Source organism: Mustela lutreola, chromosome 10 (assembly GCF_030435805.1).
Source record: "Mustela lutreola isolate mMusLut2 chromosome 10, mMusLut2.pri, whole genome shotgun sequence".
NCBI classification, from domain to species: domain Eukaryota; kingdom Metazoa; phylum Chordata; class Mammalia; order Carnivora; family Mustelidae; genus Mustela; species Mustela lutreola.
Window position 1 is genome coordinate 110,179,053 of NC_081299.1, and position 23,823 is coordinate 110,202,875.

The window sequence follows — 23,823 nt, forward strand, 5'->3', positions numbered from 1 at the left end:
GGCGGGATCTCGCGCCCGGAAGGCGGAGGGGTTGAGGGGATGAGGTGAGACCACTTTCCGACCTGAAAAGCCCCGACAGGCGTTCCGCCTGACGGAACGAGGGGGCTCTGCAAAGGTAAGGCGTTTTGGGGGACGGAGCCAACGCAAGCTTGAGGTCGAGTTGGGGAGACAGCGTGGGAAGGAACGGGGAGCCGCGTGTTCTAGGGGGTTGAAGGGCTGGGGAGGAACAACATTCTGACCCGGTTGCGAGCTAACACGCCCTTCCCCCGCCCGCCGAAAAGAAAGGAAAAACAAGGTGCGGAAGGCTGTTGGCAAACTGGAGAGTGAGGAGGGCGGGCGAGGAAGGGAGGATTCTGTCCAAGCCAATGGGTGACGCCAGGGCGGGTGACGTCACGGCCAATGGGCAGGCAGCGCGGGACTTTCAAGTCTTGTCTCGCCCAATCGGAGACAGTCGGTGCCTATAAAAAGTGGGGCGGCGGGCGGAGGGGGCGTTAGTGTGGCTGCGGCGGCGCGGTTGAGGTGGTGATTTGGTTGGTATGGCTCGCACGAAGCAGACGGCCCGCAAGTCGACGGGTGGCAAGGCCCCGCGCAAGCAGCTGGCCACCAAGGCGGCCCGCAAGAGCGCGCCGGCCACGGGCGGCGTGAAGAAGCCGCACCGCTACCGGCCGGGCACCGTGGCCCTGCGGGAGATCCGGCGCTACCAGAAGTCCACCGAACTGCTGATCCGCAAGCTGCCGTTCCAGCGGCTGGTGCGCGAGATCGCGCAGGACTTCAAGACCGACCTGCGCTTCCAGAGCTCGGCGGTCATGGCGCTACAGGAGGCGAGCGAGGCCTACCTGGTGGGGCTGTTCGAGGACACGAACCTGTGCGCCATCCACGCCAAGCGCGTCACCATCATGCCCAAGGACATCCAGCTGGCGCGCCGCATCCGCGGGGAGCGGGCTTGAGTGAGCGCTCGGCTCGGTTCGAGGTTCCATCCCATCCAAAGGCTCTTTTCAGAGCCACCCACGACAGCACTCGGAGGAAGCTGTGCCACTTAGGTGTCCAGGTGTCTGTCCACTCCGGACATGTGACGTAAAAGCCACGCGCCTGATTCAGGTGCCGTGTTGGCTATTTTATCTCTTCAGGGCGGGTATTTCCCCCCCCCCCCCCCACACCAAACGCCCCTTTTGGGAGATGGCGGTGCGCGCTTGCTTTACTCTGGGACGCAGAGGGAGGGGCATGCCCTTTTAGCAGCTCCACCGTGACCTAGGTTGTAATCTGTCCGAGCAGAAGAGTGGCTTTCAGGCTTGAGAGGAGCCCGAGACGGCCAGGAACCCCTAGGGGAAGCTCGGGACTCGCCTTCCAGAGCGCGTCCCACGCCTTTCTAGACCACCGGGAGTGGCATTCGCGCCGGAAGTGGCCCCGAGAGGCACCGCGCTCCGGCTGGGGAGGGAAATCGCCACCTTGGTATGGCCCAACCTCTGCCGGGTCAAGTTCGGGATTTCTGAGTTTTGAGTGTGCCTAATCCTCCCATTTTTCGCCGGTAGGATAAGTCCTATCTTCTATCTCTAAGACGGAATTGGGGTCGCAGGGACAGGCTGGAACGTGACTGCGGTGAGCTGGGCCCTCGCTGATGCATTCTCCGCATAGACCCATAGAAGTGAGACTCGTGTGTTCTGTGAAGGTCTCTAAAAGCTTGGACTCGCGTCTGGATTTTCTGTTCAGACTCGGAATTGCTTTGTTAAGACACGTGCGAACGCTTCAGGTATCTGAGAGGTTACCCAGAGAAAAAAACAGATGGGTGGCTTCTGAGTGAAAGTTCTTGGGGAGAGTAAAGAGGCAGCCCTCCTTTGGGAGATGAATTTTAGCACAATCAGGAAATAATGAGGGTGTGGGCCTTAAGAATGGTTCTTGCACCATTTAGGAAGTGGAAGTGCAAGCTCTCGAGTGGGAGAGTCCTGCCGACCCCCCTCCACAGAGCTCTACAGGTCTGAGATGCTACGGGTACAGGTGCAAATGCTCTGCTGGTCTTAGATGACACCTCTTTTTAACCTTAGTTATTTCCTTGCCCCGGAATGGGCCAAGACTTGGGTTTTCGGTTTTGTTGCAGCGCAGTGACAGGTTAAAAATATTCCAGCAGGAATTCACAAGGGAAAGAAGAGGAAAGGAAGGAAACAGTTGTTTTGTAAGTTCCTGTTCCCTCCCTGAAAAGCTGGAGACCAGAGAATTTTCTCAGGGACTGGGTCACACCAATCTCCAGGGCATACCCCCAGGTTCCTATACAGACCATTATTCCCTATTTAGGCCCTCATTGCAGGATAAATCCATGGGTCTTGTGACTATTATCTGAGTTAATAAGTCACTTTTAGAGGTGGGGGTGGGAGAGGGCACCACCTTTGCACCCATCATCTTCTCCATCATCCCATCCATCCATCTTTCAGGCACATAATAGGGCTTTCTGAGGCTCTCAGGTGTGGCTTGTCCAACATCTCAGGCCCAGGAGTGGCTGAACTGACCCTGGAAGCTGTGATGTCGGTTACAGGTGTCAGTCCTCTACATCCTGCACTTGCCCCCAGTATCACACTGCTTCAAGCTACCAATCTGAGTGCCTGCAACCTCCAGAAGTCTCCCTGTCTGAACCTCAAAGGGAAATTTAGTGGCATTGTTGATAGTCAGAAATAGAAGAAAATCTTATGTTCCTGTTGCTGGAAAAGCCTCCCCTCCCAGCAATCTTTCAAATCTTTAAGAGACCAGCACAGACAGTACATCAATACAAGACAACAATTTAAAATGTAAGTATTCATATTTAATAATTTCTGTACTTAAATGTCTACTCTTAGGTGAGAGTTAAGAGATAGTTAAGGACAAAGTACATACATGTTATTCCTGTAGCAATTAGCTTCTACACAGCTAGCTGGGTTGCAGGAAAAGTCTACCCTGAACCTGCATTTTTTTTAAAGAATTTTATTAATTTATTTGACAACACAAGCCAGGGGAAAGGCAGAAGGAGGGAGAAACAGGCTCCCCACTGAGCGGAAAGCCTGTTGCAGGACCCTGGGGTCTTGATCTGAGCCAAAGGCAGGCATTTAACTGACTGAGTTACCCAGGTGCCCCAGAGCCTGGGATTTTCGAGAAGCGAAAACCAGTTTTTGTTCAGATGTAAATTGGCCTTAGGGTAGGGGGTGTATTTGCATGTGTAGATGTAAGCTCTGTGGTATGGCCCTGTGGGCACTACCTTTTCTTCCTTGGAAGAGGACTTGGTCTCCAGGTTCACACCCTTTCCTGGTCATCCTTCTCCTTCTCCATATCCCCATCTCAAACTTCTCGTATTCTCCTCCTCTTCTCTGCCAGGCCCACCGATATTCCTGGTTTCAGCCATGCTGGCCTTGGCTTTTTCTTACTTCCAGCTCAAAAGAGATCATGGATTCCCTGCTTGTCATATCTCTGCTTCCCTCAAGTGCTCCCAAGTTGGTATTTTCTGCCATGTCCCCTGTCTTGAGCTGTACACTAATATTTTTAACTGCCAGGTGGCCAGTTTCTTCTGGATAGGTTAATAAAGCCCTTCACACTCATCTTATTTGTAAAAGTACATCATCTTGCTTCCCAAAGCTATTTTCCCCCTTCCATATTCACCATCTTTTGAAAGATACCTTCATCCCCCAGGCTGCTCGGGGCAGAAGTTCCTTGCTCTTCCCCTTTGTCCAAATTTCAGGAGGCACCAAATGTTATCAAATCTACTTTCTGACTTTCAATTCCAACACACTTTCTCTATCTATCCAGGTTAACTGAGCCCACCCCTCACCCCCGACTCTGATCTGGAGGATTAAGCTTTCAGGCTAGACTCTGCCCTGCCAGTAAGCTTCCACTCTGTCACTCTCGTGTTTTAATTTTTTCTACCTTCTTCCCATTCCCTTCAGGTTAAAGCCTACCTTCTTTTGTATGGTAGTTCAGAGCAATGGAGGTTAAATGACTAGTTGGGGCTCAGCTATTAGACGAACCCAAACTTGTAGGCCTTGACTTCAGCAGGTAAATCTCGGTAGGCCTTACTTTTCCAGTTTGAAAAATGGGGACATTTGTAAAATGGGAACATCTTACGAATAGTGTTTTTGGAAATATTAAAAGTGACCATTCTTAAGGAACCTAGCACAATGTCTGGTCCAGAATAAACATTCAGTTAATTTGAGCTACTTTATTAACCCTTATCAAATTTAAAAGATCCCCGTAAGAATTGATGTACATCTAGTTCCTGCCATTTCTCAGAGCCTTCCCAGCTTTTGGACCCCCTGCCAGGCAAACAAGTAAGTTCTAGCCCCATGGAACATCTGCAATCCCCCAGGATACCATGTCTTCACACATTCCATTTCTTCTATCTAGAATTTCTTCTGTCCTCCCCTTTTTGGTAACCCCAAGAACCCCTGCTCATTCTTCAGGATCCAGCCCTTATGTAGCCCCCCCCCCTTCCCTTTCTCTTCCTCCTCCTCATCTCCTTGCCTCTCCCTCTACCTCTACTTACTCCCCTTCCTTTACCCTCAGCAGTAGGCCAGCAGCATTGCTCAGGGTGAAGATCATCTTGTTTTCTGTCTTGCTCAGGCCTGTGGCATCAGCACCCAGGGTGCATGGCATGCCCTAGGGAGTCAGGAAATGCTTGACGAGGGGCACGCCCTTTGGCTTTTACACAAAGAAGTTGGGAATAAGAGGCCCCAGCTCTTGGGTCCCTGCAGTTAGAGATGAAGAGGAGCTCTGAACTGGACCTTGGCAAAGAACTTCCAAGGTCCTTGGGATTCGTGTCTTGGAACGTGCGAACAAGAAAGTGCCCGAGAGCAGAGTGTCTGGAAAACCTGTTCCTGGTGATAGTAACTGAGAAAAGAGTTTCCTGAGCTCTACCCCCACCAGCACCCCCAATCTGTTCCTGAATGTAGACGATCTGGGGAGAAATGTCTCCCTTTATATCCCCAAAGACCTCAGATTTAGAACTGCTAATTGGATTTTTTGAGGATGTGATGGGGGACCGGGAGCACACAGTAAAGTGTACGCAAGGAGAGGCGGGAAGAGGAGAGAGAAGAGGATAGAAAAGGAGGCCCAGGGTCCTTGCTGCTACAAACTGGGCTTGACGTCTGAGGCCCATTGCAGGTAGGACCAGGGCTCCTGACCCCTAACCAGGGAAAGCCTCCCAAGAGAAAAGACTGGGATCTCCACTTCTTCCTGTGTAAAGCAGGATCATAAATGTACCCAATGCACGAATGTTGTGAGGATGAAGAGAGACCATATAGTCCATACAAAATGCTTGGAATAGAACCTTACAAGTCCTCATAAATCGGTATTAATAGTATCATTAACATCGAGGGTGTAAATATTAGTGACATTCATAGGAATTGATGTATGTTACAACACTGTCAAGTCACAATCATGATACACATAAAAACTGATGAATAATTGTAACCACACAACCAGCTTCTAGACTGTGTGGGTACGCAGTGATAATATCTAGGTCCAGATTCCTAGATGGCTTAGGGCTCATCTTTCACTCACCTGTCATTCAATTCACAATAAGCCTGGGGGTGAGGAAGGGCTTTTTTTTCTTTTTAAGATTTTATTTATTTGGCAGAGAGAGAGCACAAGCAGGGGGAGCAGCAGGCAGAGGGAGAAGCAGGCTTCCCGCTGAGCAGGGAGCCCCAATGCAGGACTTAATCCTAGGATCCAGGCAGATGCTTAACCAGCTGTGCCACCCAGGCATCCCTGGTTCCTGTTTTCTAAATCAATTCTACCACCTGCTAATGGGTTACAACCTGAAACTGAAAAACACTGCAATAAAGAAAATTATGAACAAAGTAAAATCATCACTGAAATGAAAAATTGTTATTATTTTGTTTGGCAGGAATCCTAGCATCTCTTCATGCCTGGAAGCATATGCATGAGTTTGCAACATTTATGGAAATGAGTTCTCCAGGCTGTGTGAGGAGCCCTGCGCTATAATGGAAGGCATTCTGTGCCAGGTGACAGAGAAGGTTCGGATGAGTTCTCCAGAAGCTCAGAGGGAAAGGTGACTTCTAACAGAGGGAATCAGGGAGCTCTTCCTGTAGGAGAACTTGGGCTGAGGCCAGGAGTCTTAATCCAGGCAGAGGAACGAGAAAAAGATGAGGAGAACTGTGAGTGGAGGCCAGACCACAGGGTGACTCAAGGGTGGGAATGGGAAATGACTTTTCAGTCATTTCTGACTCTGAGGCCAGCTTCTTGGGGGTTTTTTTGGGAGTCAGCATGCTGACCTGGGGAGGGGTAAATTTTATTCTGTAAACAGGATAGGGGAAAGGATTACAGAAGAGGAAGCAAAATATTTAATAAATACATAAAGAGAGATGCTCAGAAATATTAGCAATCAGATACACCCGGATGGCTCAGTGAGTTAAGCGTCTGGCTCTTGACTTTGGCTTAGGTCATGACTGCAGGATCATGAAACGGAGTCCTGTGTCAGGCTCACACTGGGCACAAGCCTGTTTAAGATTCTCCCTCTCCCTCTGCCCCTCCCTACCTCCCAAAACCTGTGCTCACGCATGCTTTTTATCTCTCAAAAAATATATAAATAAATAAGCAAATAAATAAATAAAAGTAATCAGAGAAAGGCAAATTAAAGCGATAGGAGATGGCACTTTACTCTGGACACTGGGAAATATTGGAAAGCTGAATAATGCCAAGGGTTAGCCGGGATGGAGGGCTTCAATGGTTGGTGTCCTACTGGTGGGGTGTGGACTAGGAAAGCCTTTCTGAAGAGCAGCCTGGTGCTTCTTAGGCCAATTAGGGATACACATGCGAGGAAGCAACAATTCTGTTTTAAGGGGTTTTTTTTTTAAGTTTTTTTTTTTTTTTTTTTGACAGAGAGAGAGATACAGTGAGAAAGAGAGAGCACAAGCAGGGGGAGTGGGAGAGGAAGAAGCAAACTCTCCAGTGAACAGGGAGCCCGATGCGGGGCTGGATCCCAAGACCCTGGGATCATGACCTGCGCTGAAGGCAGACGCTTAATGACTAAGCCACCCAGACACCCCAACAATTCTGTTTTTGAATATTTATTCAAAACTTCACCTACAGGCCTATCAGGGCACATGACATTAGAAACCATGTGGGTATTTGTCACTGGGAGAGCAGATGGAGAAAGTATGCTGGATTCACTCCCTGGGGGACTCTGCGGCAGGAAGAGACAGTGGAGTCAATGGACACATAACTAGGACAGATCTTAAAAACATAGTTCTGAGGGAAATAAGATAAGGAATGGAATTCGATGTAAAACAATACTATTTATGTAAATTAAAAGACAGTATATTTTGAAATCATGCATAGAAACAAAAAGATAGTTAAAACACAGCAGAATGGTTTTCTATGTGGAGTGAAGGAAAGTTTGGGAAATGAGGATAAAAGAGAACAAGGAAAGGGAGGGAAGCCAATTGAGGGTCGTGCCTCAAGTAGGTGGGTCACAGAATCCGAGCTGTGTGTAAAGAAGGCCAATCTGGGGTGAAGGCGCAAAAGGAGTGAGAGATGAGTAGTGCCCAAGGTGGGAGGCCAGGACAGAGGCCACACGGACATCACAGATCAGGGGTGTTGAGGATGAGAACAAGGAAATCAGCCACAGCGATGGAGGGGAGGGAAAGTTTTGGCATTTTTGCATGTGGAAGATTGCCATAGCCTGGAATGGGGAAGGGACAGAAGAGGTTGTTGTGGGCAAAAGTGACCAAAGATTTCTCTAGACCTTCCTGCCTGAGTGACTAGGAGGATGTCACCTTCATGGGAATAGGCAGCCTGGGAGGGGGCGCCACTGAGGTTTGCACATCAAGTCCCACAGGGTCAGAGCTCTCAATAGGCAGGAGCAAGTAGCTGTGACCTTCAGGCAGCTGGGAATGTGGATCTGGCCCTAGATCTAGTTACCCCGATGGGTTCTCTCATCTGCCTTTAGGAGCTGGAGAAACACTTGGGTGGTCCTGGGAAGAGCTTGTAAAGACATGGCCCAAAGGAGAGGCCTCTTAAAAACATCTACTCCACTTTAGGGATCTGGTGGGGAATGGAAGCTGGTGCCAAGTTTTGTCCTGGAACTACAGGGAATATTTATATTATTTATTTTATTTATTTGATATTTTTATAAATATATTCATATTTACATAAAATACACAATATATTTATATACTTATATTTATAACATGTTCATAATATATCTATTTTATGTAAATATAAATATATATTATATAAGTAATATAATATATAAGTAATATTTATAAAATATATAAATAATATAAGAAATCTATATATAAATATATAATAAAATATATGAATATACATTTGTATAAATATATAAATAATACATTATAAAATATATTTTATGCATTTATTATATTTATTTATTATAGTATTGTTATTATATTTTCTCATTATATTTAATGAGAAAATTGGACCAGATGGGGTCCTTTCCATCACCAATATTGTATGGTCTTTAATTAACAATTAAATCAAAGAGTGGTATCTAAATTCCACCCAGATGTCGCCACAAATTTGGGGAAACCAGGGATTTCCATGCCTCCTGCCAGCACCATCTCTTTTTCCAGTATCTTTTTCAATGCTGCTGCTACCATTCTTGTCCAGGGCCCTCTCTGGCTTATAACCGCCTCTTAACTGGTTTCAGTTTCTCATTCTCTGCCCCCTTCAGTCCAGCTTGCACCCAAAAAGGTCACTCTAAACTTGCCCAGAATCAACCCAGATCTCTAGGCTTTATTCTTTTGACTCTAATCGGCTTTGTCTTTTCTCAAGATTCTCCAAGATTCAGCTTTTTAGGGTATTGTTAGCTATGGTATTGTGATATACAATAAGAAATATATATTTGGTCTTTGTCCCAGTTAATCTCACTCTCTAAAGCTATATAAACTCTGTATAAACTTCTGTCTCGATCTGCCTCATTCTTATTAAAGGATGTAGCTTCTCACTTAAAAGATGCTTCTTGGGTGGCTCAGTGGGTAGCCTCTGCCTTCGGTTCAGGTCATGATCCTGGGATCAAGCTCCTCATCGGGCTCTCTGTTCAGCAAGGAGCCTGCTTCCCTCTCTCTCTCTGCCTGCTTCTCTGCCTTCTTGTGATCTCTCTCTGTGTCAAATAAATAAATAATATAATCTCCAAAAAAAAAAAAAAAAAAAAAGATGCTTCTTATTTACTCAGACTCATGTTAATGGATATTTAGGTACTATCCAGATTTTTGCTACTAAAAACACTGCTACAATTTATTATCCTTGTGCACAGAACTTGGAGTATATTTTTCAGTAATTTTGGTAATTATTGCTAAATGGTCTTCCGAAAATTTCAGGCTCTGGATGTCGGTTAACTTTTAAATCTGGCTGGTTTGTTATCTGGTTCTGAATCTCACAGTCCCTCTCAGGCACCCAGATGAGTAAAAAGTTAGGTGTTTCCTGGTCTTGCAAATTTTCTGAAGACAGCGGTTCCTCTCCAGCTCATCAGGGCCCCTGATCTGGGCTAAACTTTGAGCTTCTGAGTAAGTTTTTTCAGCCAGGTTTTGATTTTGGGTTTCTGTTTCTTTTTAAACAGTCTTTTTTTTTTTTTTTTTTTTTAAGATTTTATTTATTTATTTGACAGAGATCACAAGTAGGCAGAGGAGGCAGGCAGAGAGAGAGGAGGAAACAGGCTGCCTGCGGAGCAGAGAGCCCGATGTGGGGCTCGATCCTAGGACCCTGGGATCATGACCTGAGCTGAAGGCAGAGGCTTTAACCCACTGAGCCACCCAGGTGCCCCTTGGGTTTCTGTTTCTTTGATTGCTCTTTTTCCCTTCCTCTCTTCCTTTACTACTTGGTTTTTGTGTTTAACTCTCTTTGAGGGTTTATTGTTACATTGCCCTAGCATTGCAAAGCTGTAGAAAAGGAAATGAGGGGCTGGTGCCCCTCGGGTCATCGGGATGACCTCCTGGGTCCTTGCTCAGCCCATTCCAGCCTGGTCCATGGCTCTGTAGACTCACAAATTTCATTTTGCTGGTAGGCTGGGCGTAGGGGTCTCTGAGGACCTAGATCCCACTGACCAGACTCTGAAGGGACAAATGTATAAACCCTATTAATACCTGTTGTCATTAATAGGCAGTAGCATGTATTGAGTGCCAGACATAGGGCTAACTGCTTTGTAAACATTAATACATGTTATCCACGTAAAACCCTGACATGGTAAATATTCTTTCCCTCCCAATACTACTAATAAATAATATGCAGTTCAGAGATTAAGGAATTTCCCCAAGGTTTTACTGTTAGTAAATGGTGAAGTTAAGACCCTAACCCAAACAGTCTGGTTCTAGAAATTGAGCCCTTAATTTCCGACGCGAAGTGGAACTGAAGTGGAATCCGTTCCATTTGCTAGCTTCCTGCTGGCTAACCTGTACAGGAAGCCAAACTTCAGTCAGAAAGTTGGGGAGGAGCATGGAGGCAGGTGACCTCAGGCCCTGCCATTATAGAGTCGGAATGCTGTTTCACTCTAAAGGCGGCTCATTGCAGGAACTGGATATGCTCCCTAGAGCCAGGATCCCATCTGCCCTGGAGGGTATCTGGATGGTCACAATGCCATGGTTGTGTCTTTACCCACCCACCCCTTGTTTCCAGCCCTCTTCTATAATGTAGTTGTTGTAATAAGAAATTATTTCACTGTAATCATGGCTTCCCACTCTGTTACCAGACAAGGAATCCCAGAATTCACGGAACACGAAGGTTCACAGGCCATATGAAGACAGATATACCAAATCACACAGTTAATTACAACCAGTTAACACATACACCAAGGAGGAAGGGGAAGGTGATGGGGGAAATCAGCACACTTAGAAGAGATTATAGTGATGGCAGAAGCACCACACAATGTCCAACCTTGACTTACATGATCTGTCCCAGCTTGATCAGCCTTCCCAACTCATGCTGCAGTTAAGAGGATTACAGCTGAGCAGGGGCGTGGAGGCTCGGCAGATGGAAGGTGTCTGAAGCTAACTTATGCTCACTCCATCACAATAACCTGCTGAATAGCTATGGATTTCCCTGTGTGTGGCAGGCAGAGGACATACTGGGCCACAGCTGGTCTCACCAGTGGATGGCTGATTTAAGGCTTGAACACTGGGTACCTCATGTACCTCATGAATATTCAGCATGGTTCTTGTCCCTTCAAACCCCACCCCCATATCTGTTTACCACACATACTCTACTTATATTATTTCTGTTAACATGTCTCAGAAGCTATGCTTACTTATTATCTACAATTAGTTTCTTCCCTCTTATTTTTCTTTCTATAGTAGAATTCACTTTTCTTTTTTTTGAGAGGGAGAGGTTTGGCAAAAGGGGAGAGACAGAGTCTTAAGCAGACTGCATGCCCAGTGCAGAGCCCGAAGCGGGGCTTAATCTCACAACCCTGAGATCACGACCTGAGCCAAAACCTAGAGTCAGACACTCTACCACCTCAGCCACCCATGTGCCCCAGGAAGTGAATGTTCTTAAATAATGCATTTAACACATTATAACAGTCAACTCAGCTAGGGAATCTATTTGATTCTTTAAGATGACTTTACATTTTTCTGATTTAATCCTGAAAAATACGGCCCTGTCAACCTGTTTAGACCTCATTTTTACTGTCACCATCCTCTCAAAATTTCGGCTATACTGTCTCCCCACCACACTCATTATAGAGCATGTAAGAACTAGATTGGGTGAAATAGGCAATAAATACACCAACTTTAGTTTCTTTTTATATTACTTCAGGGCTTTAATCTTTCATATAGATCTCCTTTGATCCTTAAAACATTCCTGTGAAAAAGACAGGAATTCTCGATAACACTAAAGATGAGAAAACTGAACTTTGGCAAAGCTAAGATTTGTCATGGTTCATACAGCCCAGACTCCCTATCTATCTATCTATCTGTCTATTATCTATCTTGTGATTGTTTGGGGGGAAAATTATACATGCTTATTTTAAGAAATTCAAACAATTCAGAAATGTTCAGTAAATATAACAAAAACCAACACCAAGAAATCATTCTACAATTTTTTTTTAAGATTTATTTATTTATTTGACAGACAGAGATCACATGTAGGCAGAGAGGCAGGCAGAGAGAGAGGAAGGGAAGCAGGCTCTCTGCTGAACAGAGAGCCTGATGTGGGGCTCCATGGCTCCATCCCAGGACCCTGGGATCATGACCTGAGCGGAAGGCAGAGGCTCCAACCCACTGAGCCACACAGGTGCTCCCATTCTACAATTTTTATAAACCTTCCTGGTAATTCTCCATACAGCCATAATTATTTGTATTTTATATATATATATATATATATATATATATATATATATATATATGTATATGTTTGTATATATACTTTAAAACTTTCTGTGTAAATGATAGCTCAGGTCTTTTGGCTCAAGTAGAGAAGTAACATGTTAGAAGTAACATAGCTAGAATAGGAAGCACAGAGTGAAAGGTTTCCAAGGAAGAAAATAAGAATGTCATGAAGGGGGGTTCCTGGGTGGCTCAGTGGGTTAAAGCCTCTGCCTTTGGCTGAGGTCATAATCCCAGGGTCCTAAGGTCGAGCTCTCTGCTCAGCAGGAAGCCTGCTTCCTCCACTCTCTTTCTCTGCCTGCCTCTCTGCCTACTTGTGATCTCTGTCAAATAAATAAATAAATTCTTTAAAAAAAAAAAAAAAGAGAATGTAGTGAAGGATGACTCAGCAGCGGCTGGCCTGGGTTTCTGGGAGGATAATGCAGCTATTCTGACAAGTAGGGAGCCTGGAAAGGGAAGGTAAGACTTCAGACTGGTCCACTGTGAGGTTTGACTGGCCAGTGGGGCACTTAAGTGCCTCTACTTCCATGTGGAGGTAGACTAGCAGACAGAGATCACATGTATATATATATACATATATATCATGGATATATATATATTCTAGCGGAAGTCCTGAAATCACCCAGGGAGGAAATCACAGGTGGTTTGCAGAGAGCATCTGAGTGATTCAGGGGTGAAAATGAGAAATAAATTATCTTGTCGGAGATTAAAGAGATTAAGGAGCTATATTCCTGTTACAGGTGGTTAAGAGCAATAACAAAAAGCCACATATTAACGTAAAAAGATGCAGAACGTGTATTCTGTAATTTGGCAATACTCAGAGGCTGGGTAGAGCTAACAGAAGATTCAGTTATGCCATATAATAGTATTTAGTGAAGGAGAGAAGATAAGAACAAGGATCACTGTTAAAATCGCTGTAAAGAAGATGCCTAATTAATAGGTAAAGGACAATAGCTTGGAGAAACTTGAGAAGAAAAAACATATCCATTGATTACAAAATTCAATAGTATTAAAACACAAGCCATTATTATTTAGGAAAACAAGCTGGCTACACTTTTCATTCATACATCTTTTATGTTTGCCCCAAATACTTTAAGGAAACAAACTGTTTTACCAATATTTTGTGCTAGAGAAAATTTACTAGGATCATTTCCCCAGTGTTTTTGTGTGTGTGTGTTTATTCCCTTCAAAAAAAGCAAAATTTAACATTTTGGTAAACAAATTACGACAATATATATTCAGATGTAAATACTTTCGTTTCATTTAGAGAAAAACTGCTATGTAGACCAGAGGTTCTTAAACTGGGTATAATCACCTGGAAGGTTTGTTAATACACAGATTGCTAGGTCTTACTCCTTTGAATTTCAGTAAGTCTGGGTAGTTCCAAGATTTTGCATTTCTAACGAGTTCCCAAGTGATCTGAAGTTCCTAGATGAGAGACTACGTTTGAGAATGGCCAGTTTAGACAAAGGACATGATCCCCACCCCCTTACGTTATTCTCTGAGTTCTCTTCAAACTTCTGGTATCTCCTCCTCCAGAGTACCTCAGTGAGGATCAGATATAGTCAATCCTCATTGCCCTTAAAATTAAAAAAAAACAAAACAAACAAAAACACAATGAAACTTGCCACAAGCCCCACTTCCACAGCCAGTATTTCCCATTTCCCAGCAACCGGGACTTCTGCAGGGTTAGGACTCCTACGGTAATTATTGTCTACATTTCTCATCCTACTGGACCTGGGCAACGTGTGCCATTCTGCCAATTATGTAAATATATATGTATTTTATGTATTTTTCCTCCAACAGGGCAAATCTCTCATCCCTTGGCTTTCTGGCATCTCTATTGCTAAGTCAGGTTTTACACCTACTTCACCTTCAAGTGTTTGATCTAATGAGAGCAGGCAAGTGTGGAGACCAATCAAAGTAAGAGCGAGCCTATCCGTGGGGAACTGACCTAGTATTTTTTGTCTCAACTACATACATATTCATCTGTAAAATTATAAGCCAGAAATGCTGAAAAAAAATTTCTGCTTGCAAATGTAGTAACACAAAACTATGATTAGGTTTAAGGATAAGCAATGTGGACCCACCACTCAATCCAAATCAGAACAATTAGAAGTGGTAGTGCTGGGACACCTGGGCAGCTCAGCTGGCTAAGCGGCTGCCTTCGGCTTAGGTCCTAGGATCGAGTTTGTCACTGGGCTCCTTGCTCAGTGAGGAGCCTGCTTTTCTCTCTCCCTCTCTGCCACTCTGCCTGCCTGTGCTCTCTCTGTCAAAAAAATAAATACAATCTTTAAAAAACAAAAAAAGTGGTAGTGCAGAGAATGCCTTACTGTGATCTAGTCTAGATCAATTGGTCTAGAACAATTTGCTTTACTTTTGTCAAAAATTGTGCTTTCTGTATTGATGGGTATATATTCCTAGTTCTCTACAACAGGCCCTAACAGAAAAAGTCAAATACCTGAATTAACTGTTTCCTCCAGACTTGCTACCTTAAGACTATATGGTTTGCTTGGCGTGCTCTCTCTCTCTCTCTCTCTATTTTTTAACTTATTTGTCAGAGCACAAGCAGGAGAATCAGCAGACAGAGGGAATAGCAGGCTTCCTGCTGAGCAAGGAGCTGGATTCGGGACTCAATCCCACAACCCTGGGATCATGACCTGAGCTGAAGGTAGACACCTAACCGACTTAGGGAGCCACCCAGGTGTCCAAGTTGGCTCAGCTTTTTGAGCAGGTTTGAAGCTGCATCTGTATCTTTGCAATGTCTTCACTGAAATCGTCTTCTAGGCCTTTGACTTAAGTTCTTCCTTAGATATAGCATCAAAAAAGAAAAAGAAAAAAAGGTACTCAGCAGACAATATGCCAAACTTGTTCTAAAACTGCACTAATGAGCTCATCTGTTCTAATAACCTAGATTTATCCTGAATGTTGGCTGATGACTGGACTTCAGTGCTCTTGCACCTTTTGGGTAAGAATACAGATCACAAAGCAAGGCCCGCTATGAAGAGGGCCCTTAAGTCATCTAGTCCCCACCCTCTTGCTGTAGAGCTGGGAAGTGAAACCAAAAATAAATTGGGGCTTAAATCCACCGAACAGCCTAGCCGGCATCTGGGTTGCAAGCCTCCTCAGTTTGCCCAAGCAGATGCAGCGTGCTAGAGAACTCGACCATCACGGAACTCTTATTTTTCACAGACCAGCAATCACAAATGACAGCGTACCGAGAAACAAACGGAAAGGCTGCTTAAATCTGGAACCTAATGCTTAACAGGAGGCGAGCAAATGAAAAGCATTTTTAGTGAATGACTTGGATTCAGGGTGGTTAGCGCTGCGGGAACCATTACTTCCCACGAAGCTTGCCGACTCTAGCCCAACTCCCAAAGCAAAGTTCCCCAAGATCTACCCTAAGCGTCCAGCTCTTCTGAAAACTAGATGGTTGGCCCTAAAAAGGGCCGTTGGCATGGATCCACGCAGAAGGGGAAGTTCAAGCCGCTTAGCCCCCCAAAGCCATACAGGGTGCGCCCCTGTCGCTTGAGAGCATACACCACGTCCATGGCAGTGACCGTCTTGCGCTTGGCGTGCTCGGTATAGGTGACTGCGTCCCGGATGACGTTCTCCAAGAACACCTTCAGCACACCCCGAGTCTCCTTGTAGAGGAGGCCAGAGATCCGCTTGACGCCTCCACGCCGGGCAAGGCGCCGAATCGCCGGTTTGGTAATACCCTGGATGTTGTCCCTCAACACCTTGCGGTGGCGCTTGGCACCGCCTTTGCCCAGGCCCTTACCGCCCTTTCCTCGTCCTGACAGAGCGACTGCAGCTCGCAAACACAACTTTTGGAAAGGTGAGGGTACCGGTCCCCTTAATATACAAGACTGCCGGACCAGATTGAGAACAGAAGGCGCGTGGAGGGGAAGCCCGCCCCAAATTGTCCCCGCCCGCTCGGCTTCGCGCCCTTTCTTCTCTGCGATGTTCCCAGTCCCGCTTCCTCGCTCTCCACGGCTCCCTCTGGCGGGCTCTTGAAACAAGCACCTACCGGCCCTCGTCCCGGGAGAACACAGATCCCAACGCCAGGCTTCCGGCTACCGCAACTGTCTTTCACCTTCGTCTCTCTCCATTTGCGGACTCCCCCGGGCACAAAATGTAGGCTAAGAAAGGTCTTTCTGGTGGGAGAAGACGAAAGGAAGGGCAAACGGAGTGGAGAGACGGGGAGGAGTACACAGCGCCGGCGCCGGGTCTCATCCCGAGTAAAGGGCCGCGGGGTTCCGAAGCACGGTTGCAGAGAAAAGCCGCAAAAGCAGGTCCGACGCTTTGGCAGACCTAGAAGGTCATGGCCAGTGGCGCCGCACCTGTGTGTGTGCGGAGCGTGGGCAGAAAGCGCCGTAATTTCGTAGTCTAGTGTGTTTTGTTGATGGTGGGGGCATGGAATTTCACGTCCCCCGGGAGAAATCAGATCCTAGGCAAGTTGGTTTTACTATATTTGCAAGCCTTCTCGTGGAGGTCAGTGAATCCAACCCACTGTCATCCAAAGCTCAGCCGAAAGAAGCAATATATACAGAAAGAAGACAAGGATGTTCTGTGTCCCGTTTCTACAGATCCTCTAAAGTCGACCCTTGCTTGCAGCCAGAAATCGGTGGCAGAATTGTGTCCCCATGGATACCCCACGTGGAGCTAGCAAAGTTTGCTGAATTGGGTGTCTCAAGGGGAAATCTCCTTTTTGAAGATCATTGCCAGAAACTGCCCTATGAAGTTGGTTGAGGTCCTTTAGTGATAGCATGTTTGTTACTTTACCAGGGCCTTCTGTAAGGAGAATCCACCAGAAGATGGTTTCTGAATCAGAAAGAATTACCCCTTTTTTTTCTGAGGGATGTGTATTTATCTTAAATCTTACATGCCTTTTTTCCTCTCCTGGCTCTATCTTTTATATGCCAGTGAGTCCCCGTAATATATCTTTATCCAGACTTCTAGGCTCCAGGCATAGAGATCCTCCTGGTTGTTCTTCAGTCGCTTTAAACTAAAAAATCTCAAAATGCTTAAACTTCAAAGCTCCAAGGTGTGTCTCTAATGGGGGCTGAGGGAATCCATTCTCTTCCTTCTTCCCCAGCCATAAACCTTGTTCTCTGCTCATTGAATGGTGCCACCATCATCACTTGCCTAAATCAATGCCCTGGGATTCACAATAGGTGTTGATTACAAAAATTAAATGAAAGGAATGTTGATAAAGAACGTACCTTTCAAAAATAGCCTTTTTCTTCCTTCCTTCTCTCCTACCTCTCTGTCCCCTTCCTTCCTCCTTCCCCCCTTTCCCTCCCTTCTTCCCTCCTCACTTCCTTCCCTTCCCTCTCTCCTTCCTTCCTTCCCTTCTTTTTCTTTTTCTTCTTTCTTTTTTCCAGACAGGCTGTATATTCATTGAATTGTGAACATTCTGTCCTAATTTTCCCCATAAACCAGAGATAGTGTTCTACTAACATCTGTGGCCTGAACTTAAGAACAACAACAAAAGACCCCAAGTAATTTACCTTTCTCATGGAAAATTTTCTGAGCGGCTTTTAGGTGGAAAGGGGTAGGTCAGAGAGCCCCTCCTTTATCTGTTGTTTCTCTAGTAACTTCAGCTCAAAATAATTAACCCACCAGAGTGGCATATTTGGGGATGGTACCTTCTGAACCCTGCCAACTAAAATCTGCTGTAGAGACAGGAAAATCTTACCTTTACCTGCTTAGGTTTTTTTCTATTGGGCCTGATCATTAAATTGTCACAAGACGGATTAACGGGAGAAAAGCATAGAAATCTATTTACTGAGTTTTCTTTGACACTGGAGCCCTCGTAAGTAAATGAAGACCCAGAGAAGCAGTTAGAGTTGACTGCTTATAGACTGAATCGGACAGAAGAGTGAATCATGAAAATGTCACAAGATAGAAGGGTTTTGGCTAGGGCAGTTCATGGTGGAAAAATCGCTAGGAAGATAAGGGTCAGTTTAACAAAGGTTTCTTTGTGCAGACTTCTCTTGGCACCAACTCCCCATCGTCGGTGAAAAGAATGCGGTCTTCCTACTTGTATAGGGAAGACATCTTCCATGTGGGTGTTTCGTCTCCTGTTTTTAGGAAAGAAACAGAGGTCAGAGCATACTTATTGCACCTGCTGTTTTTCATGTACCTTTAGCTCAAAATAATTCATGTGCCAAATGGCATAATTTAGGGGTGGTATATTCTGTCACTGATGGGGTTTGTGACATGCATATTAAATATTTAAAGGGGAAGAAATCTTGAGAAAGGGATATAAGCAGGAAGGTCATTGTCAACTTCCCTCCAAAGCCTTCTCCCTTGAAACAGGTCATAAAACCTTCTTGTGGCTTCTCTGTAGGAGTAGAGGGACAGATGAGGAAAGGAGCATCTTTGGTTCTAAAGACAAAGGGACCCACAGAAGAAATCTAACAAACAGGATTCGTTACCTTCTCTGGCTTATTAGATTTACTTCAGACTCTGTACCCTACCGCATTTCTTTGGAGTGCCTACACTTCACCACAGAGAGCACAAAAGTACTCCGGTCAAACTGTTTCTTTGGATCTTCATTTCTTTAGGAAGGTTCCCACATCACATAAAACTTGTATTAAATACCTGTGTGTTCTCTTCCGCTGTTGGTTCTGTCTTTGTTGGTTTAATTTTAAGTCCCCAGCTGGGTACCCGAAGAGACTGAGGAAAACTTTCCTTCCCTACGCCACCCCTCACTGCACAGGACAAGGACTGATGTTACGGTAAAAGGGGGAAGTTTTCATCCAATGAGCAAGGTGTTGAGGGTATGACTTTATCTCAGAGTGGAGTTAAGGAAAGAAGGTCAAAAGCCCCTGGCTTCTGAGTTTGGTCCAGGGTTAAGGGCTACCTAAGATTAAAGGAAGTCTTGTCATTCATGTGTGTAATTTAAGAAACAAAACAAATGAACAAAGGAAAAAGAGAGAGCGAGACAAACCAAAAATAGATCCTTAAGAGAAGAAACTGATGTATACCAGAAAGTGGGGGTGGGGGCAGTTAAATAAGTGATTTAAAAATTAAAATTAAAAATAAAAAGATGAAAACCAATCAGGCACATGGCTGGCCCAAACCACAAACCAAAGATTCAGTCTCATCTTGAGGGTGCTTGAAGCCCTGGGGTGTCTGCAATCAAAGACTGAACACAAATTCAATCAAAGACTGAACACAAATAATTTAGTCCATTATTTTTATATTAAGAACAAACACATGCACATACAACACATTATCCTTTTCTTTTACCTGTTAATTTCCTGGGGCAAATGTTAAATTTCATTCATATGCTCTTCCCCCATTCAGCACTAAATAATGAAACTTCAGGGCTCAATCTGGAAACTGCAGATTCTTATTATTCCTGGCAAAAGAAATTTTAGAGATATTAGTAGGAGAAAAATACTCCCTTTTCCCCACAGCAGCAGCAAATCAGAGGTTCTTCTGCATTGTCAAATTTACTTTTTTTTTTTTTTTTCAAGATTTTATTTATTAGAGAGAGAGAGAGAGCGTGCACAAGCAGGCAGAGGCGCAGAGAGAAGCAGGCTCCAGGCTGAGCAAGGAGCCCGATGGGGACTCACCCCAGGACTCTGGAATCCTGACCCTAGCCAAAGGCAGCGGCCCAATTGACTGAGCCACCCAGGCATCCCAAATTTACTTCTGATAGAGTACTGTATTGAGAACACTCACAGGAATCATTCCCTTGTCCAATGTGGAGACCAGGGGAAATCAAACAATTATGGATCTGAATTCTGTTGTTAAAGGTGACTTCTAAGTGTTGGGGAGCAAGAATTTCCTGTCTCTTTCAAGGTCCTTCTACCTAGACTAAGAATCAAACTGACATGAGACAGATTAATAGAAAATCACATTTAATTCTGTGTGTACAAGGAATCTACACAGACATGGAAATTCCAAAGGCAGGTAAGATGAACTAAGGAGAAGGAGTAGGGGCCTGGGACTTCAAAAGGAAGGAATGTGATTCACAGGAAGATGAAAAAGAGTCCATGTTTGCTAAACACATGTGTGCTGGGCCACTCAGAAACAATGGGACACAAAGGACTTTGATCAAACAGGCCTTGCTAGGTTCCTCCCTGTTGACCAGACCTAGTTCATGGTGTAAGGTAGTTATCCACGGTGACAGATGTCTTTCTGGAGCAGGTCCTCTATCTCAATTCTTTTTAGGTAGGTGTAGGAGAGGTAAAAAGCTTTTCTTCAATCTACTGGGTTTTGATTGCTTTTTTATTTTATATATATATATATATAAAATATATATATATATTTTTAATGGATTTTATTTACCTATTTGTCAGAGAGAGAGCAAGAGAGCCAGCACAAGCAGGGAGAACAGCAGGCAGAGGCAGAAGCAGGCTCTCTGCTGAGCAAGGAGCCCGATGTGGGACTAGATTCCAGGACCCTGGGATCACGACCTGAGCCAAAGGCAGATGTATAAGCGACTGAGCCACCCGGGTGCCCCTTTTGATTGCTTTTTAAACTTGAAATAATCCTCATGCTTGACCTTTACATCTGTAAATAACAACTTGTTCTATTCTGAAGATAGAAGAAGACTCTTAGAATTTTCTTATTCTCTATTTTATAGAGGTAAAATACATCCCATGACTGCGGGATTTTGTATAAATGTACATTGTAGGGGAGCAAAACTTTGCTCCCCCAGAAAGTGTTTCTTTGGCACATAGATTATTTTAGGCTGATTATTTTTAGGAAGCAGAAGACTAAAAAGATTTTTCTTTTTGCCTTCCTCTTAACAGCTTAAAAGAACTCAGAGGAGCTGCTCTAGGAAGGGAACTATGTATGACCCTAGAAAATTACTGTACAGTATGCCCTAGGTGTGGTAGACAGGGAGGAACCCAGCAAAGTCTGTTTACTGAAATTCTTTTCTATACCTCATTGTTTCCCAATGGCCCAGCAAACATTTGTTCACCAAACATTAACTCATGTTATCGTCTTCTAATGGTCTTTCTTCCCTTTGCAGTCCCAGACCTTGACTGATCCCTTTCTTAGCCATGGATAGCATATAAACCTCAATTGCCTGACTGCCTTGGGTCTCATATTCTTTTATGATTTTATTATATTCCTATATGATTTTCTCCTGTTAATTGGTCTCATGTCAATTTAATTCTTAGGCCAGCCCAGAAAAAAAAAAAAAAATTGAGGGGTAGAGCAAAGTTTTCACTCCCCAACAATAGCTAAACAATCTTCTTCATATCTAAATGAATCCCATGGCCAAGAATGCCTATATTAAAAAAGAACACCTCAAAGAAATGTGAGGCCATTGTGGGCTGCTTTAGGCTGCCATCCAGATCCCCAGATGGCAATAGTTCAGTGGGGAAAAAACACTGAGAAGTTTGATTGCATGACGTGAATATTCTTCAGTGCTTTAAAATGTGTGTCAAGCCTGATGAAACTGGAAATCCATTATAAGTTCATTCTTTTGTTTTATGGTATCATGCAGGCCTTGTTACTTGCCTGGGACAAGCCATAACTTCTCTGAGACTCTGTCTTTTTATCTGTGGAATGGGGAAAATAGCATCTATTTCACAGAGTTGGGATTAAACAAGACAGTGTATGTAGAAGAACTTTTAAATACTGAGTCATGCTCTCTATATGTTCGTCATTATTACAAAACAACCACAGGAAGGGGTGAGAGCTGTTCACATTAGTTACACTTTTGCAGGACATCTAAGGTCTCCCTAGAGCAGGAGACTGTGCTGCTCATGGGGACACTTGAAGATATGAAAAGAAGTTTCTAGGTTGTTTAGTGTTCAGGAAATCCCCTCAAAATAACTTTTATTCTGCCTTCAGCAGGAAGATGATCATTGATATTGATACCATAAAGTAAGTTTTAAGCTTGTTGGGCCTGACTGTGTTCACAGGTTTGAGGTTTGTTTGTTTGTTTTTTTATATAAGGTTTGGATGCAATGCTCTTTCAATAGAATGAGCATATGATTAAAAGTTATATATTAACTCTTCACACTTTTTAAGCATTGGTAACCTTACATGACTTGTTTTATGACATGTAATTTTCTGAGCAATACTTCAAAGCATATGAAATAACTAAAAAGCAGAGAATCTTCAATTTTCTTATAGAGAATAGAAAAAAATGAAACTTAGATGGAACTACTTTATTGAAGAAAATATGTTAGCAACTGAGTGATCAACGAATAATTTATTTGCTTTGAAATTTTATTATAGCTTTTAATCTGATAAGCAAGTTGACTCTTTACAAACTATTCACTATTCACAATTTCTCCTTGTAAATGAGAAATTAACATTTCCAGTCCTATATTCCTTGACTTAGAAGCATCTCGTCTACAGGACCTGGATGGCCATTGATGGATTGAGGGGAGGGAACCGTACTCCAACGTGAAAAACCCAAGGAAAGGCGGAATGCTCTACCCTGCAGGTTACGGCTGATTAGCACAAGATTTCGTAGTTCCGAAGTTGGGTAAACATAAATTCAATTTTTTGTTCCTTCAATTACATACTGTTTTGTTGAATCACCGTCGTACTGTAATGCAACTAACGCGCTTAGCACAGAGTCAGGCGGTAAATAAATGTTAGCTATGGGATTGGAGTTACAATAACTCTTAACTGGAAGGAAATGGAAGCTGAAACCTAGTTCATGGAAAGGCGTGTTTTTTATTTCGAAGGCACCTGTTAAAAAATAAATCCCAGGCTAGCAAAAACACTTTAAAAATTGCTCTTTCAAAATGACACCAATTTAAAGGAAGGATCTACATTTTTTTACGTTTTACGTCTTACGTTTTTTACGTTCGTGATCGGCGAGATTACAGAAAAGTACGGAAAGGTGAATAAAGAGGGACAGATTAGCATAACAATCTACCCGAGCAAAGAGGATTGAATTTTAGCCAATGACATCACACTCTGGAGGTTCCTAACCATTCTGGCCCAATCAAGACAAGGATACGTCTATAAATAAGACTGCTTGGGACTTGTCGGGGCAAAACAGTAAAACGTCATGGCTCGCACGAAGCAGACGGCGCGCAAGTCGACCGGTGGCAAGGCCCCGCGCAAGCAGCTGGCCACCAAGGCGGCCCGCAAGAGCGCGCCGGCCACGGGCGGCGTGAAGAAGCCGCACCGCTACCGGCCGGGCACCGTGGCCCTGCGGGAGATCCGGCGCTACCAGAAGTCCACCGAACTGCTGATCCGCAAGCTGCCGTTCCAGCGGCTGGTGCGCGAGATCGCGCAGGACTTCAAGACCGACCTGCGCTTCCAGAGCTCGGCGGTCATGGCGCTGCAGGAGGCGAGCGAGGCCTACCTGGTGGGGCTGTTCGAGGACACGAACCTGTGCGCCATCCACGCCAAGCGCGTCACCATCATGCCCAAGGACATCCAGCTGGCGCGCCGCATCCGCGGGGAGCGGGCTTGAATGAGCGCTCGGCTTGAGGTTCCATCCTATTCAAAGGCTCTTTTCAGAGCCACCCAAGTTTTCATGAAGAGCAGCTGTGCAGTTTTTCGCCTGTGGCGG

At 44.6% G+C, this 23,823-nt stretch overlaps 1 protein-coding gene across 1 annotated transcript; it reads left to right on the plus strand.

The window, feature by feature from the left end:
- The first annotated feature begins 140 nt into the window (after positions 1–140).
- On the plus strand, positions 141–23,782 carry LOC131810575 (uncharacterized). Its single transcript, XM_059138551.1, has 2 exons — positions 141–941; positions 23,308–23,782. Exons 1-2 carry the CDS (start codon positions 537–539, stop codon positions 23,722–23,724), a joined length of 822 nt encoding a protein of 273 aa, XP_058994534.1. The 5' UTR covers positions 141–536; the 3' UTR covers positions 23,725–23,782.
- The last annotated feature ends 41 nt before the right edge of the window (positions 23,783–23,823 follow it).